Source organism: Paralichthys olivaceus, chromosome 15, assembly GCF_024713975.1.
Source record: "Paralichthys olivaceus isolate ysfri-2021 chromosome 15, ASM2471397v2, whole genome shotgun sequence".
Taxonomy (NCBI): domain Eukaryota; kingdom Metazoa; phylum Chordata; class Actinopteri; order Pleuronectiformes; family Paralichthyidae; genus Paralichthys; species Paralichthys olivaceus.
The window spans coordinates 17,711,510-17,729,846 of NC_091107.1; the positions used below are offsets into that span (position 1 = coordinate 17,711,510).

Below are 18,337 nucleotides of genomic sequence, written 5' to 3' on the forward strand. Positions count from 1 at the left end.
ACATTCTTTCCAAGATGTGACGCATGAAGTGTGCATATCTCATAGTTACGAAGCCTGGCAGTTAAAAATACTCTGTGGCGAGGGTTGGCTGAGGTCTTCTCCATATCAGCCCACCCCACCCACCCCTGGTATCCTACGCTGTCGGTCACTAAAAGTCAGACAAACAGGCTTTCCTGTTGGCTGCTTTATCGTGGCCACACAACACACGCTAACCAATGTGTTTTTAGACTGTGGTATCAACTGTCTGCTGAGATGCCTCATGATGACATGATCAGTTTGTTGGTTAAGCTCAGAGCTGACACAAAATTAAGAATAGTGCAGTACCAGTTATAAACCTGCCTGTTTGGACTGGGCTGTTCTATTGTCCTGTGTTAATGGTCAGAAGCTATCTTCAGAATTACTCCTCGTCATCAGTGAGTCCTCCTCAAACAGTGCTACAATATATATTTTGTATTATTTGTTGTTGAACGTTGTGTGCAAAGTTTCTATAAACAGTCTTCAGTGCAGAGAGAAGTTAAAAAGGAGTTTGGGTTCATCCTACCTGGTTTATCTGCAGTTATATAAGTTTGAATAATTTATTGAACTGCTGTTATTTTTTCATACATTTTGACTATTTCAGAGGTCTATTAAGCAATCGACACAAACTTCAGACCCAAGTTCAACATTTTTCAAAATAAATGTTGCTTCCATGATGAAGATCAGTACGTCTGAATGTCTGTATCAGTCTGATATGGTCAAATACAAATAATAAAATTATTAAAATTATCTGGTGGCAGTTTTGACCTGCAGTTTGACCCAGTTGCCGATCGCTGATGTAGAAGAAGGCATGTTAAACATGGATTGAAGGCACACTGCCCCTCCCCAATGGACATATCGTGTGCCTTAATCGTATCTTATTCGACACTGCACTCCCTCAGACCCTTAACAATACACACGCCGTGTGTGAAGCCGATAAGACGAAAGGTTCTCGAGATGTGTGTTCCACATTTAGACAGACGTTTGTGGAATTAGAGATGTGGAAGTAGATTCACATCCTCTGCAGATAACTGCTGTGGTAACTCGATAACTAGTGGAGGAGATTTATAATGGACAAATATTAATATATAAAGATCAATCATTTAAAGCTGAAAAATGTTCCCTCTGTAGTTAAATCTGATTGTTTTACATTTCTGTGTAAAATGCTCCTCTCCTTATCTGAACCCTTCATGAATCACTGTTCCGTCTTACTGCTCTTTAAAATGCAGCCTGGTGTCTGTAACCTTTCCCCAGCAGAACGTTTCCCCCCTCTGCTCTAATTCAAATGAGATGGGACAAGGTGGATGGAGATGGAGTTTGACAGGCAAACGCTGGCTCCCCCTTCCTCCGATCGATCCCATTTTTTTACAGAGGAATACGCCTTTTTAAGAGCACCCGGCTCGGGCTGTCCTGTTTAATAAAGATGGTGATTCGCTCTGCGCGTCTCCCAGGAGATGCGAGCGCCTGTGCGTTGTGGGTGTCTTTGAGTGACTTTCCAATGTCAACAGACTCGGGTTAGGCATTGTAGTGGAAGAATGCACGCACACACAGTGAGTGGAAAATAGAAATTAAGAAGGGGATTGTGGTGAAAGAAAAAAACAACATAGACAGGAAGAAGACGGTGGAAAGAAAAGGAAAAATGTGGCCTCTGTCTCATGTTGGTGGGACATGACCACGTGGAAGCTTTTAAAGCTTATTAGATTTTTAATCCATTCGAAAATGTCTCTGCTGTTCATATTTCTCAATCAATACCCCCCCCACTTTATAGTTTCACACCTTCACAGTCTGTTTCCTCTTCATCACATTCCTCCCTCAGCTCACTTCCTGAGTGTACTGACCAGCTCTGGGAAAGGTTGACAAGGGGTCAAAGCACTGAAGAAGAAAAAAAAACTAAAAACAGACTGGCGTTAAGCAGTCGTCCTTCTTTCCTCCCTCCTTCACTCTCCCTCTCTCTGTCCCCTCGCCTCTTCTCATTGACTGTTTATTACTCCCACCATCCCTCCCTCCTTTCTTTGGAGGTGTGTCCATCAACATCTGAAGGAGTGGGGGCTGCTCAGTGACAACGGGACCTCATTCACTCCCCTGAGCTCCCTCCCTCCTTTCTCTCTCTCTCTCTCTCTCTCCCTCCCTCTCTCTCTGCCTCGCTCCAGCGCTCTGTATCTGTGTTGTGGAAGTCAGATTTGCACAGTGAGGAGATGTTGGCAGCTGAATGTGGAGTGAGCTCACAGATAGAGAGGCACCAATGTGGAATTATTATCAGGCTTATCAAGGAAACCATGGCAGCATCTTGTCCTCCTCCCTTCCATCATTCTCTCCTCTTTTGAAGTGAGTGATCGTCTTTGGGAGCCTTTTTTGTTGTTGTTGGTGAATTCCTGGAGTGTCTCTCCACCAGCATCACCTGGTCCGCTGATCTGTAAGAGGTTAACGTGGAGATCCAGCCCACTTCCTCCACCTGTGTTTTGGTGGGAGGGGGGAAACCAAGAGGCTTTGGGATGACGGAGATCCTGGATGTAAATTTGAACTCGGTGTGCGAGCGTCTGGAGCAGCACTGCTGCGTGGACCAGAACCAGCACAATCTGTCCAGCCAGCCGCAGACCCCTGTGCTCAAGAGGCACACCAACACCGGGGCCAAGCTATGGGGCCGCGTCCGCAGCAAGCTCCTCAGACAAAAGGTCTCTGGCTGACATATGCACACACGCACACATGTCACACACATACACAAGCTGTGTTTCCTCTTCTCTTTTATCTCCCCATTCACTCGCATTTGTTCTTTCCTATTCATCACTGTGTCACTTCCATCTGTTCGCTATGTGTCTCTTTTATGTTCAGTCTGTCCCTCTCCATGTGTGCACTCTGTCTCCGCGTGTCTTTCTTTCAGCACAGAGTTGACTGTTGTTCTTATCTTAGGGGACTATTAAAGTGATAGTGCTAAACTCTGACCCACAGTGACATCCACCACAATGCGTGCTAAATACTATTTATATATATTATATTATATTTACTCTAGAAATGTAATTTATGGCATTTTACTTAGATTTTCTGAAATGAGTTATATTATATGTCTATCTGATGTTTAATATATTTCATTTATAGCTTATTTCATCCAACAATCAATCAATCAAAATAAGATGTTTCAGAACACTCTGATGTTAATGATGTGATAGAAAACCAGAGACCAAGGCTAATTCATTCCCTGGATACTAGACTATAATTGCGATAGGTGGAAAGAATTGTCAACACTGTAGAAGCCGCTGAAATGATAACTTCCTCCTCCCTATTACCATTCCTGTCACTCTCTACCTCCACCCGTCTTGGTCTTCATATAAAGCTACTAGTGATGACTGCATGCTATTTCCCAATAAATGTTAAAGCTTGTAGTTTAGTATCAGCCCAGCTCCCTCTGCTGCTAATTTGAGGTACTGTCTCTGCCTGGCAGATTTGATCTAATACCCCTTGGCATTTTAAACTCAGATATTTTTTTCTGCCTCCAATAATTAACTGTCACACTATCCGCAGAGCTCCTGGAACCATATTCTGTGTGTTTTTTTTCTAATGCTGCCATGCTGTTCAACCTTTTTTACAGTATTTATCAAAATATGTTAAGTTTCCCAACAGCGTTTTGTTACTCAAGAAACTATTGGCAGTTCATCGTGTCTGCTTGATTTCAAAATTTGCAAAAAATATGATGGAAAACAAGCAATCGCCTCACGTGCAATTACAGGACTGAGGTTATTATTGTCATTTGGTAAATATTTTCAGGTTGGACTGAATGACCCTTGTGTTGACGAATCTGTTAACCAAAGACACACACACACATATGCACACACAAACACAAGTGTGGCACCGCATATTTTAATGCAGGTCTGGGATTGTGACTCATGCATGGGTGGAGGAAAAGGGAACATTTTCTTTTTCTCCAGATGCTCTTTGTGTATGGAAAATGGAGAGGCAGCACGTGAGCCTGTTCTAGTTCTATGCATAGATCTGCACACACAGCTAAAACTATGACTAATGTGCCAAGATATAAGCCCTAGATGAATTTCTCTTTGTTTGTTTCACTGCATGTTTGCACATTTATTTTTACCAGTCCTCCTCATCTTCTTCACAAGTGCGTCAGCAGAGTTTTGGGCTGTAGTATGAACTGTTTTCATGACCTTTCCTTCAGTGCTTTCCATTATTCAACAGGCCAGAGAAAGGCTGACCCCTGTTTATAGTGAAGGGGATCAAAATGGGAATTACATTCTAAACCCAGACTTAAATGCATTGACCTGCAGGTCCTGTATTGATCATTCTTTCCCCTGTACACAAATCTCTGTCTTAATGTCAAAGAATGTGACTTTAAGTACATTTCTTTATTTCATTTTCATCTAAATTTGGCAGCGTTATATTTAGTTGACAGCATGTGATCCTGCCTCCCAGCCAATCCACCCTGTGCAGAAATCCCCTCTCACCCAAACTGCTCTGTTCATTCATTCATTTTGAATGAAGCGTTGGATGCCAGGTTTTATGAGTAAACTTGTTTTGCAATCTTTTCCTTTTGATCAGCTTTCCTACAGTGCGCCCACCCCCATCCCTGCATTTCTTCCTCTACACAGTGGCAGTGAATGCAATGTTAACTCATCTGAAACAGGAACATGTCAGTGGGCCTGAGTGTTCAAAAAGCAACTGGAAGCTTTAAAATCTGAAGTCCAAAATAAATTTAAAAAAAAAATATATAAATATTTTTCTCTCATCTATAATTTTATAGATTAAATCACTTATCTTCAACTGGAAATCAGAAATTCCTGATTTATTCTGTATATAACTTGGTAAAACGTAGAAACGTGAAAGAAAATACTGACTGTCACTTTCTAAAACATTCAGATACTCTGAGGAGGAAGAGAATTATTTACAAAGAATTCCCACAGACCACAGGACATATTTCTTCTGTTTGTGAACATCTGTGGTATGCATCATAATATTTGTACGAATGTGGATCTTAGCGGATGCATGGCGGTATGGAAGCACAATGTCGAGATCCTCACCCCCTCAGCCTAAAGCGGTGCCTTAATTAAGACACAATCTGATGAGATGCTGGGCTGGCAACGGAACACTAATTGGCCTCTAACCAGACATTGTGTGTGTGTCCCAGTGAAAAAACACATTGATGATCAAGCGGTTAGTGGGTTGTCGTGTGTATAACATCATGTTTAGCTGTTTCTGTGGCTGGTGACCTGCCTGCCGGGCACGTTTTTGTTTTTATTTTCTTTGTGGACTTTTCAGCCAGCTTAGTGGGCAGAACAATGGAGCTGTCGTGCCAGCTTAGCGGTGGAAGAGAATCAGATCCAACCATTATCATCCGCTCTCTTCGCTCGCTCACTCTACTTCTCACCCCCGCTGCATTTTAACCCAGATATGAAATTATGCTCTCCCATTTGAGCATGTTGATTAGTGCAGAGGAGATATTAGGGTTTCATCCTTCCTGTGTGCCTTAAATGCCAGGCAGTCCCATAATAGCCCTTTTATATAGGCCACATAAATCTCCGTCTGTCCCCACCGGAGGGCACAGCCTTTTATTGGCCCCAATCCATCCCCAGTGTGCGGGCTCTGCCATTGGTTAATGAGCTCCAGGAGAGACGCAGCAGGTCAGTAAAGCATTCTCAGGTTGGTACCCACAATGACCCCCTCGGTTCTGGTCATACAGCCGACCATGTGCAGGGGGGGCTTTAATCTCAGTGGGGTGACAACAAGGCATTTATCATCTAATTAGGCTTCGAGAGTTGGGAGATGTGAGTTTCTGGTATGTTGTTAACATGCTTTAACAACCGTCTGGGCCCATTTAATAATAGGAAAGTTGTCATAGTTTTACATGAAGATGATGACTCAGAGTTACCACAAGATCTGAGGGAGGTTGAAGATTTATCACAAACAGTTTACAGCTGTTTTCTGAAACTTTCCCCAACACTAAAAGAACAAAACAAGGAAGAAGTGCCATTTTTCCAAAAGTCCTGAGAAAGCTTAAATTTTACATCACAGCTGAAGCAGTGACTTGCCGCAACAAGTAAAGACCTACATTTGGACTCAGTCCTCAGAATGTTGAAGCTTTCCACTGCTGCTGCTCATAGAGCTGTTCACTTGAAAAGTTGGAGAATCGATTGTTGCTGCGGTTCTGAACACGTCGATCGTCAACATCACTTACGTTGATGAGTCCTAAATGCCGCTGCCACAGAGCGCAGGCCACCTTATTATTCAAATTCTACTAATATTAGCATGTGTCCAAATTGCACCAAATTTGACATCATACTTTTTTGGCCCTTGTAAAACACATGCCAAAACACAAGTGTGAAGCCATCAAGATGAATGATTCTTGAGATAAGTGTTTAACATACATACAGATATGTGGCTATAATAAGTAGATTGAAAGTTTTAGGGCCTTCAATAAGAGTTGAACATTTCCACTGAAGCATATGGGAGTAGAGTGCATTAGACAGGGGAAAATGTTGCTTGAAAGCACCATTGAATGCAGTAAGTGCAAGTGTTCAACTCAAATCCAGCGCATTCAAGAGCTTTTCCCCTCCTTTTCTATTCTTAAGCGTAGGATAACTCACAATTCCTTCCACATCAGTGCTCTTACTCACCCAGGCTGCAGGCAGGGTTGTGTTGCATAAGTGTACTATGAATCCTGTGTGTTGCTGTTTACACGCCCTGCCACACACACCGCCTGAGAGTTGAAAGGCTTATCTGCGAATCGCAGCCCTCTGCCGGCCGAAAACCTGCGCCGATTGGATCGCACGCGGAAGTCGGCAGACGAGGCAACATGGCAACTGAGTCAAATAGGCCTCACATGGCCACAGTGACATCAGCAGCTGTTGAGTTTAGATGTTCTCACTGATGCACACATAAACATTGTGCTTAAGTGGTTCATGAGTCTAAAAATAGTGATGTGCCTGTATTCGAGGCAAATTACACTGCAGTGTGATGTGTTAGCAAGGAATGGAAAAAAAATAAGACTCAATCACTGCACAAACAATTCCTGTAATCCTGCTGGAGTCGAGGAGCCGTGCAGTTTGAGCTGCGTTCTAATTAAAGCGCTAATAAAAAGCTTTCTGCAGCAGAATGAATATTTAATCAGCTGGGGAGCAACGGAGGGAAACTGCCATGAAACACAGAGGACAAATTAAACAGAAATTCATTAATTTAGCATATCAGAAGATCAAGTTGTGTTTTGAATATTGTCCCCAGCATGTGTTAACTCTGCACAGCAGCAGTGGGCTAATTAAGTGTGTGGGGATTTTATTATTAAAGGCTCTACACATCATTTCAGTTATTGTTTAACATAATGTCTCCTGCTGCTTTAGAACATGCATACTCATATTGTTTTAGATCTACATAAACCAGCCCTCATTTCTACAGACTCTTCTCATATTCACTCTGATCATTTACATTCACTTTTTTCTTTTTTGAAATATATCTTTTACCGAACAATACTGTGTCAATCATTTCATAAATAACTTTAAAACTCCTTTTAAAAGTTTTTCGTTTGCCAGTTAAGAAAGCTTTCATGCAAAGTATTCTAATGGAAGATCCTGCCACAGACCATGTTTTAGCATATCAGACCTTATGCAGGGTTTGTTCAATGGCTGCAGGAGCCTGCCTTTTTTTTTTTTCTCCTGTTGTAGCGTTGCATGTGAAGAAGCACATCTCCAGTGTGATGTGGGGGGGGAATGTAAATAGCCCCAGAGGGGTGCAGACCTCTGACTGGCCCTCTGTGTCAGACTGTTGTTGCTGTCAGTCTCATGATGACCGCAGCAGTGTGGCTCACCTCCAACTGGAGAAGGCAGAGTTCAGTATCAGCCAGTTCCTGTAGTGTAGTGGTTATCACGTTCGCCTCACACGCGAAAGGTCCTCAGTTCGAAACTGGGCAGGAACAGTATTTATTGATCTTTCATATATATAGCCCCTTAAAGGTCCAGTAAGATATGGTTGAAAGGGATCAATTGGTAGAAGTTCAATACAAAATAATCCTAGTGATGTTCTCACGAGTGTGAAATCAACTTCATTGTACGGAGGGTGAGGAGAGGGGTATTCAGCTGCAACATGCAACATTACCACTAGATGTCACTACATTCTATATACTGAAGCTTTAAATTTAATAAAGTTGCAACAAATTTCACAAACTCACAGATATCAGTTCCCTTAATATGAGAGATTCATCAAAATCCATGAAAAACACCGTATCTCACAATATTACAGAAAGTGATTTAAAAAATGAATCTGGATCCTTCTCCTGATCCAGAGGGTGCCAATATTTGATGCATTCTCCTCTGAATCGTCCCACATCTTTCCACCAAGGTTTGTGGAAATCCTTCCTGCAGTCATTGTGTAATCTTGCTGACAAACAAACCAAAGAGTAGGGTTACCAACTTTAAGTGATTGTTCCTCTGTAAGTTCCTCTTGCTGTATTTGCGGTTTACCTGCATTGTCTGTATCAAAGAAAGAGCATGAGGAAGTGAAACAGCCTCTTATATTAGTCTGTGGAGCAGCCAGGGCAGCTGTCTGCTTCTGAAGTTGAAACTCTCAGTGAAGATATTTGTGCCTGTGCTCGACTGACAGAAAGTCCAATCAGAGGCTGGAACAGATACTGAAGTCAACCGTCTATTTCTTTAGGGGATACAAGCGGCTGCCACATGCCGCCTGTCGCACTTATTTCAAATGCTTCAACGCAGAGAGGAAAGATGGCATGAGTATGTACTGAGTGTGTCTGTCTGTTATAGATGCACAAATGGGTTTATTGTGTCCTATAAAAGGAAAAGGCTACAGCTGTGTGCCACAATTGGAATGGCTACAAATCGTTTTGTATGTGGTTTAAGGCACAAATGAGTGAATGTAACAGTCGGCTACATTCAAAGTACGTCATTATTAGCTTCAGGCTGCGCTCTGCTTTGCATGCGTCCGAGATACTTTTCACTACTCTCCTACAAACAGAGCTTTGACACCACAGTGATGCCATCCTCATCTGAACTATATTAGCCTGAGGATGTCTCTAAAAAAAGTTGAAACACAAAACACAAAACAGTTTCTGACTGGAATCTTTTTCTAGACTTCAGAATTCTCATCTGTCCAGACAGAGGTGAAACGAGACTGAAGTGAGGTTAATCAGTCATTATGGAACCACTCTTTTTCTCTACCTCTTGAACTAAGGCTTGCTACAACACTTTCCTCTATTAAAACCAGTCTAAAAACAAAATATTCACAAGCTTTTAATTGCTTTGTAGTTAAAGAGTAGCCCCTCTATTTTATTGTATGTATTGCTCAGTCAATAGTTTTGTCACTTTCCTTTTACATTCCCTTTTATAATTTTGTTGGTCCCTTTTTCTACTTTAATATTTCATGTAATTTTCTACTTTATTTTCACATATTTATTGTTTACATATTTTTATTTTAAATATACTCTTATTTCATATATTTTTTCATCTAATGTTTAGTCATTTCATGTATTTGTTGCGTATCTTAACTTTTTTTCTTGATGCACATTGAGTCTATTTTCGTCAGATGAAATATTCCATTAAAAAAAACTGACCTGACTAAACTGGGTCTATAAAAAGGGCTAAAACCACCTTAAAATACAGTAAATCATCTATAAATAATGAATTGAACTATATTCCTGGCAGTGTCTCTTATTTTATTAAAAACACCATTAATGTAATGTCCACCACTGTCAGATTTGGATGAACATCAACATTATCACTGTATCTGGTTTCTAGGCTGCATCAAAAATGACTCTCCACTGGAACCACTGTACCTTTCTCTCTCCAGTCGTTCAGTTACCTGCTGTTTCTTGTCATTCAATATACTATATGATATAAAATAGTTCACTTCCTGCAGGCCTCCTCAGCCAAGCTGTTTGCAGTCATCCCTTTAAACCGGCTCGTTTCCCAGGAAAGACAGCGGATGGGAAATGGGCCAAGTGCCTCAGAATTTTTTAATAAAAGAAAAATGTTTAGCCTAGTTGAGGATTCAGATTTGAGATGGGTCAGTGAGTGTAACCACTGCCTGTCAATGATCCTTTTTGTTTTTACAACCCTATCGGAGTACATTCATTTTTAATGAGTTTTTTTGTTTCTAGATTAACGGAGGGTAGTAAAGAGGAAATAAGTGGAAGGATCAGTTTGAGGTTTTTTCAGTGAGTCTACTTTGAGCGGCTGCGGGAGGCGTCAGCACCGAGTCCTGGATCTTTGCCTGCCTCTCTTCTTGGCAGTAGTTGTGTAAAGACCCAATTGCGGTGATTACCTGTCCCTCGTCTCAAACCCAAACCCTGCTGGGAAAACAAGCTCTAACGATAATAGGAATGCGTGAAACCGATGCCAAATGGCCTTTTTATGAGGTAATGAAAAATGCACAGTGAGAAGTTTTAATGGTTGCAGCCTAATGCTGACAATAAGAGAAGTGTGCCGGCCCTGTGCTCATCCAACAATCATTATTTTCTCGAGTTCAACGCCATGTGGGGTTGTAATGATATAACTGTGGAGTGCGGCTGCTCAAACAGCCTATAAAAAAGACATTAGCTGTTGTGGCCTCAGCTCAGCGGGCACAGACTCCACGAGACGCAAAGCAACAAGAAGCTGCCATCTATTATGTCTCAGAGGGCATCATGGGATGTAGGTTCCAGACTTTGAGAATGTGTGCGGTGAAGTAGGCCAAGTGTCTGAGCCAATATTGAGCCCCTGTTGCACCCCCCTAGGGACTGCAGAGGGCCAATGTGGGAAATATAAGTGGCATCGTTCTTTCCCATAGTAGACTTAGTGACTGTGTTGTTGTCAAGCTGCAATTCCTGGACACACACGCCCCCACGATGGCTCGACCGTGATGTGGGTCAAAGGTTGGAAATGGAGTCTGAGCTGTGAACTCTGGACTGTCGATACTGGGGGTAGGAGCAGCTGACAGCCAGTTCCCGTAGTGTAGTGGTTATCACGTTCGCCTAACACGCGAAAGGTCCTCAGTTTGAAACTGGGCGGGAACAATGTTTATATTTTATTTATCTCTAACATGATTGGATCCATTGTTGCAGAAAACTTATCGTCTAATGTGTTGTGTCTTTCAGCTGGATCCTCAGACGGTGCAGTCCAAGAACTGGCACATGGACGTCATAGAGATGAACGGGGTAAGAGGAGACTAGTGATTTCAGTTTAGATTATAACATACACACACTAAGTATTGTAATCATATTTGTTTGGAATAGGGGCAGTCTCCTGTTGCCTTACATTCCTCCTGGAAGTCAAAGTGCGATTTGATTGAATGTTGAGACCTTGAAAGAATAAGTGCAGATATTTTTGAAAAGAAGAACATAGTTTATAATATAAACTAAAAATAAGGGGAGGGGGGGTGGATTGGCTTCTCAGAGAAATGCAGTTTACTTTAGCTCTGTTGTTTGTTCATCATCAGATCAAAGTGGAATTCTCCATGAAGTTTACAAGTCGGGACCTCAGCTTGAAGAGAACGCCCTCCAAAAAACAGAGTGGGGTGTTTGGAGTCAAAATCAACGTGGTGACAAAGTAAGTATGTTCCTGTTATTGAAATCAGGATTGGCTAAATGTAATCTAACTTTACAACCCTGTATATGAGCTGCACACTTGATGGACATCCTCCGTCTTTCACCCACATCAGACATGTTCACACGGGTGTAACTGCTGCTGTTTCCGTCCACAGGCGTGAACGCTCCAAGGTGCCTTACATAGTCCGTCAGTGCATTGAGGAAGTGGAGAAGAGGGGGATCGACGAAGTGGGAATCTACAGGATCTCAGGGGTGGCCACTGATATCCAGGCCCTCAAAGCAGCTTTTGACACCAGTAAGACTCCACTCACTGGTTTCTGTGTGACACTGTCCTTCATCTTACTTATTTTGATGGTAAAACTAGAATTTGCTTTGTTAAAAACAAATTGTAAAGACAACATGTACTTCAGTACTTAGAAGTATTTCGTGTGAACCTAAAAATGAGTTTAGTGGTAAACTGGTAAACTTAAATCTAAAGATAAAACCAACTTATATTATGGAGACATGGGAACATACAGTATCTGTGCTTTAACCACACACTGTAGGGCTTTAACCCAACTTACTTTTAATAGAAAAAAGCTACAGTACTTGTGCTTCCCTGTAGATGTGAGCATCTTTAAATATGTTTTCTCCCAACTGGCCAACATGAGTCCACTCTTCTGACCAATGACTGGTTTCCATTGTGCTGTGCCAATAGATTATGTTGAGTAAACCTGAAAACATACATGAAAGATTATACATAATAATATAACTGACGTTAAAAACATGTATATTTTATTTGTCCCATCAGTGTTGCATTAAATAATTAATCTTGTCAAATGATCTGATATCAAGTCAGGCATTTAGCATATACTTACTTTGTCCATTGTACTTTCTCGGATGTAGTTTGTGCATAAAGATTGTACTTGCGGACATTTAAGATGAATATAGTTGAAGAGATGTTGCTGCAGCCCAGCGTTGCAGTAAACAAGGTGTTGACTTTAACATTCTGAAGAGAAATGTGGGAACTGTCAGCGAGTCCTGCTGAGGAGCAGCAGCTGTCAAGTCTTCAAGTTTCATGATGCGTAAGACTCGCTCAGGCTTTTTTCACAGCTGCTGTCACTTCGCCAAGGTCCAACCGAGCAGAGGCTGTTAACACCTTTCCTTTTTGGGGGTAATGTTCAGCACATCTGCATCTGTCTCCAACTGAGTTATGAGTGATTCCATCATTCCTGGAGACAAAGAGAGCAGCTGTGTTATTGTGGGTCTGTAATAATACATTGCGTTCAGTTTCTAATTCCTCTGTGTTTGTGTTCGACCTGTAGATACCAAAGATATCCTGGTGATGCTGAGCGACATGGACATTAACGCCATCGCTGGGACGTTGAAGCTGTACTTCAGGGAGCTGCCGGAGCCTCTGCTCACCGACCGCCTCTACCCCGCCTTCATGGAGGGCATAGGTGAGACCTTCAGTTTAGGATTGTTTGTCAGCAGCAGGGGACAGTTTTTAGTTATCTTTACCCAGCTGGAAGGGATAAGGATTAAAGTAAAAAAGCTGTCTCACCATAATTGGATGTGACGTCTTTTTCCTCTCCCTCACAGCGCTCTCTGACCCAGCAGCAAAGGAGAACTGCATGATGCACCTCCTCCGCTCACTGCCAGACCCCAACCTCATGACCTTCCTTACTCTGCTGGAGCACCTCAAACGGTACACACAAAAATACAGAAACACCCACTGGTCACAGTTTTGCCACCTGACAAAAAGGTTTAACTAGAATGTCACCTCACAGGAGGTGACATTCTCCTTTTCAGTAGAGAACTTTGTCTTTCTGTTTTGTTTTCCTTCAGTGAGTCATGTAGACGTAATAAACGCACCGACAACTGAGAAGCTCTCTGAAGTCGCTGTCATGAAAATTAGTTTGTTCACCCAGAAAAAGGGAAACAATCCTCTTATGAAACCACATTTAAATTTACTAGATCCAGATTATTTTTCAGTCGTAATCAAACTAAATATTCCCACACTTCTTTCATCCCTCCTCCTCCATCCAACTCTTTCCTGATAAAATAATTTAACCCACTGTTGTTGCACCTCATCAACATATCACTGTTTTACCAAATATGTACTTTTGTATTCAACACACAAATCATAGAGGGAAACCTTCCAGACCTTTTAATGTCTCATTTCCAAAGTGATATTCAAGCCAGATTCACTCTGACTCAAATAGACTCAAATCAAATCATCTTATCATTATCCAATGGATCCTGAAATTAATTCATTTAAAATGCCATATTCCTTCAAGTCCTACGGAGCATTAATCATTGTTTTATATTTCTTTGCTTTTTTTAATAGTTTCAGGTTTTTGGACCATTTTCCTCTTTTCATACATTCATGTAATATCATTTGTTTGTTTCTAACACAACTTTGCAGGAAAAGTCAGCTTCACTCTGTCACTCACAGATTCCCAGTACAACCCCAGTGTTCTGTTTATCTGCTGTTTATCGACTCCAAACCTGACTGTACCGTCCTGAGCATTAACCCGTGTCCGCCCTCACTTGATGTCCTGTCTGCGTTTGCTCCTGCAGGGTGGCTGAGAAGGAGCCCATCAACAAGATGTCCCTCCACAACCTGGCCACCGTGTTCGGCCCCACTCTGCTCAGGCCCTCAGAGTCCGAACACACAAAGGGACAGCACATCACCTCCGCCTCTGACATCTGGTCACACGACGTCATGGCACAGGTACCTAAACACACACCCACTTCAGACTGGGTATTAACGTCCATCCTCAGTGATCCTAACAAACGGTCGGTGCTAAGCACAGGTTTGAATGCATTCAAAAGTGTCCTGAGGTCTGATCAAACCACATTCAGACGTGGGCACATTCTTTTCACTGACTGAAGTGAATCCATCCTGGGCCACATATGAAGGATCAACTACTCAGTACAGTTTCATGATGAATAATATTTATTTTTACACTTCTCTTCACAGACACAGAATATGTTTTTTATTTCTAACCTCTGAATGTGAATCTACACATTGAAAAACTCTTTAGTTTCACTATGAGTCTCCATGATACTGAGTAGGAATATTCACTGTAGATGGTAGACTGGTGCGTATCTATCCCTACTGCGCCATGTGTTTTCCAGATATATTTTTACTCCCACGTTGCTAAGTGACCCCTGTCACTGTGCTCTGTTCTCCCAGCTGTATTTAGGCTGAGGGCCATCCATTCATGTCTACTGAGAGATGAGCTTCCTGTGCACAAATCTTTTCTTGGCTTAATAAACAATATCCAGGGTAAATCATCATAAATGGGGCGCCGAGCACATGTAGGAGGCCCCGTCAACCCATTACAGGGAATCTGAGTGTTTGTAACGCAGCTTATTTCAATTGTAAATATTTATTGTGTAAGTATACAGAATGTCAAAGACCAAAGAAAGATGCTTCCGCTCACGGATCCTGCATATAATCTCAGAGTGATGTATTTACCCTCCATCTAAAAAAAACAATCTCGCAATTACATTAAGCTCCACTGACTGACAGAAGACACTTCCTGAGAAGTAAAATCCTTTTTGTAAATTCAATTATTCACTAGACTGATTTTCCAGGTAAGCTGTGCGCAGAATTAAGCAAACAGCAAATGAAATTAAACTTTCCAGACCTATGTCAGTCTGATGACTGATTAATGGGGAGATTAAGGGACTAAAGTGGAGCGCTGCAGGGGAGCAACATTAGACTGATTCATACATTTTCATAAAGAGGATTGTCTAGACATACAACATTATGAAAATGTTGAAAAGTGATTCTTCTGTCTGGAGTTCACAGACTGCCAGAACTAGATTAGTGGCACTTACGTGAGGGGCATAAGTATTTTTCATGGGAGCTGTGGCTAAAACAGCAAGAACATGAACCACATGAACAAAGTGAACGCACAGTTACTGTCAGACAAGAGAGCAAAGTAAAAACGCAACATATATGCTGAATTATAAAATATATAATAATAAACTTTATTTCTCCGGTGCCTTTGAAAATTTACATGGTGCTTCACACAATAAAAATGCAAAGATAGCAAATCGTAGAAAATCCAGATCATACTCAGTAATGCATCAAAACAAAAATACACCATTGAAAGAAGTACCCGAATAAGTAGAAGTACAAATGTAGGACAGTTGATGTATTAGATCAGCAGCTGATACTGTAGCAGTCTGATTATGTAAATAGAGCTAAGCGGAAACCTGACGGGTGGTGATGCAGTTTCCTTAATTTAATTTAAATTCCTGTTTCCTTGTTTCCTCTCCTCTCAGGTCCAGGTGTTGCTCTACTACCTGCAGCATCCTCCCATCTCCTTTGCCGAACTGAAGCGCAACACGCTTTACTTCTCCACTGACGTTTAAAATCACCCACTCACCTTCCTCAGGGTGCCACCTGCAGGTGAAAGAGTGGAAGACTCCATCCTTCCACTTGATCCTCTCCTCCCAGAAGGCAGCTCATCTCGACTGTACAGTCCCCTCCCCTCCCCCACGCACACACACACACACACACAAACACACACATACACATACATAAACATAAACATCTCCTTTTTACGCCTCCAACCCCCCCCCCCCCCCCCTGAAGAAATAGAGCCGAACCTGAACGGAGGTGGTGAAGGAGATTTCCTAGTCGTGTAGTAGTCATGCGTCATGTCCTGTTTGTGATGTGAGGAGAGCAGAGCCGCCCCACGCCTCCCACGGAAGACAACAAGGCATTCTGGGAGCACAGTGGGGAAAAGGTTGCGGGGGTCCAGATGCCACAGCCTGGCGCAGTGGCACACGATGGGGTGTGCTGTGATGTCCCCTAATGAGCCCTTTCCAGACAGTCGTTTTATGATCTCAGAAACCAGTCGACTCAACCTCCAGCTGTTTTTTTTTTCTCCCTGATCAGAGGCATTCCAGAAAATACATGTTTTATATTTCTGTTCAACAGCTGTTTCATTTCCTTTTTCTGTCTTCCTGGCTTTGTGCATGTGGTGGAGGACACTCGGGTGTGTGTGTGAGTGACCATGTGGAGGTACTTGAGTGAGTAAGTGTGTTTAAGGGACTATATGAGAACTTGTGAGGTTTCAAACAGGCTGGGAAGTCATACTAAAAAATGGCTGGCGTGTCTCTCTCTGTACTGACCGACAGAAGAGAACAACCCCTCCCCAGTGAGTCTTGGCTGGAATTAGCCCTATTTATTTTAAATATATATAATATGTGTGCCTGTACAGTTCTGTGCAACTAGAGAAATGCTCTAAGGAGTCTGTTTTTTGAAGCTTATTCAGGTAGTGATGTTATTTTTAGTCCCATTTCCTCATTCACCATGTCCAGGGTTGGTAAGCTGTAAGCCGAAAACATCACCAGAACGTCTGCAGATTCACTTCAGATCACTCAGAGAGAGAAAAGCCGCTCTGTCGTACGAGGGTTGTTGGGGAAAGAAGCAAAAACACAAAGAATGGAACATAGGACTTTTTTTTCTTGTTGTTGCATTGCAAGCCTGTTCCAAGTGTCTTACTGCACCGGTATAATCGATAGGATGATTTGTGTAGTTGCCCTCATTGCATGTTCAGCTTGTCAATCAAACCAGGCCGGGTAACACAGAGGTTAGGTCGTCTCCGCAGGGCCCATGCTACAACTGGCCTACGCCCATCTCTGCTCTGTAAAAAGCAAATCTTTCTGCTATCAAGCCTGCGACATATCTTCAAATACTGTAAGCACTGCTAGATGAGTACTATTTGATATTTTTAATATAAGATTAAAATGAAATAAAAACTGTTGTATTTTACTTCTTTTGAGAAGAATTTCAATATACTGTAATATTGAGGCTAATTGTCAATGTGAACTTTTTCCCCCTTTTTTAAGTAAAATAAAATCTCCCAAAACACTCTCACTTTGTCTGTTTGTGTCCGTAGAGTCGAGATCAGTGATTTTTTTTCTCATTAAACAGTAGATCAATTACATAGTTATGTAAAAATAAATATACATCACAACATTTCATAAACATGTTTGAGCTGATTATAAGGTACATGTAGTAATAATTACCACCCTGACTGTTCATTGCTCCAATATAAGAAAAAACAAATCTACATTTACAAATGTTCATTCATATACATTTACAGTCTATAATGTTTTTTAGTCTTTGAGATATATATATATATATATCAGAATGGTGGTGACTTCCATATTAAGCTATTTCATCATTTAAATTTACTGTATCTTCAGATACTTCAGTGGGTTCAGTTTTCTTTCAATCCTGAAAGATTAAACAGTATATTTAAGATTTTAGGATCTTTGCATATAGCACCACCTAATGGTCAATTTTACAAATTGTTGAACGTGAACTTGAATGCATGGCACTCGGTAAAACACATTCCTCCACCGAGGCGCAACAGTGTCAATAAACTCAATCAAGCTGCAACCAATTTTATAGAATCTGAATTTTTTTTTCATCAAGAACCATGAATTAATTATTTGGACCGATCCTTCCAAATGCACCTAATTATATTTTATCTCCTGTTATAAAGGAGAGAGAAAGGTGTATGACGCTCTTCAGTCTGAACTGCTCTGTTAAGTCTTTACAGATTTTGTAGGTGAAATGTTAGTACTTTAATGACAATGAAATGCTTTTAGCTCATTAGCATGTTAGTTTATGCATGATTTTTTATTTTAGGGAAAAAGGATTTGTGTGCCGTGTGCAACATGCCACTTTCTCCCCCCCCCCCAGGTTTGATCTGTGCCAATAAGAAATGTTCATGTGATTATTTTAAAGAAGTTCTGTTATTGGCTGCGCTTTAATAT

General features: G+C 41.6%; 1 protein-coding gene and 2 non-coding genes across 7 annotated transcripts in view; all 3 read left to right on the forward strand.

The window, feature by feature from the left end:
• The window catches only part of abr (ABR activator of RhoGEF and GTPase), a 115,389-nt gene extending 97,960 nt beyond the window's left edge, over positions 1-17,429 (forward strand). For 4 of the 5 annotated variants that reach the window (XM_069539601.1, XM_020086197.2, XM_069539602.1 and 1 more), the window contains 7 exons: positions 11,096-11,155; positions 11,437-11,546; positions 11,701-11,840; positions 12,850-12,984; positions 13,127-13,232; positions 14,108-14,261; positions 15,827-17,429. In XM_069539601.1, the coding sequence (XP_069395702.1) occupies positions 11,096-11,155; positions 11,437-11,546; positions 11,701-11,840; positions 12,850-12,984; positions 13,127-13,232; positions 14,108-14,261; positions 15,827-15,916 (795 nt within the window). In that variant the 3' untranslated portion in view covers positions 15,917-17,429. Of the gene's footprint in view, positions 1-2,194; positions 2,688-11,095; positions 11,156-11,436; positions 11,547-11,700; positions 11,841-12,849; positions 12,985-13,126; positions 13,233-14,107; positions 14,262-15,826 lie in introns of those variants that run through there. The other variant, XM_020086199.2, reaches the window with a different exon arrangement.
• Positions 7,852-7,924, forward strand: trnav-cac (transfer RNA valine (anticodon CAC)). The gene has a single exon. It is a non-coding gene; the product is annotated as a tRNA-Val (tRNA).
• On the forward strand, positions 10,942-11,014 carry trnav-aac (transfer RNA valine (anticodon AAC)). Its single transcript has one exon. It is a non-coding gene; the product is annotated as a tRNA-Val (tRNA).
• Positions 17,430-18,337: the final 908 nt, after the last annotated feature.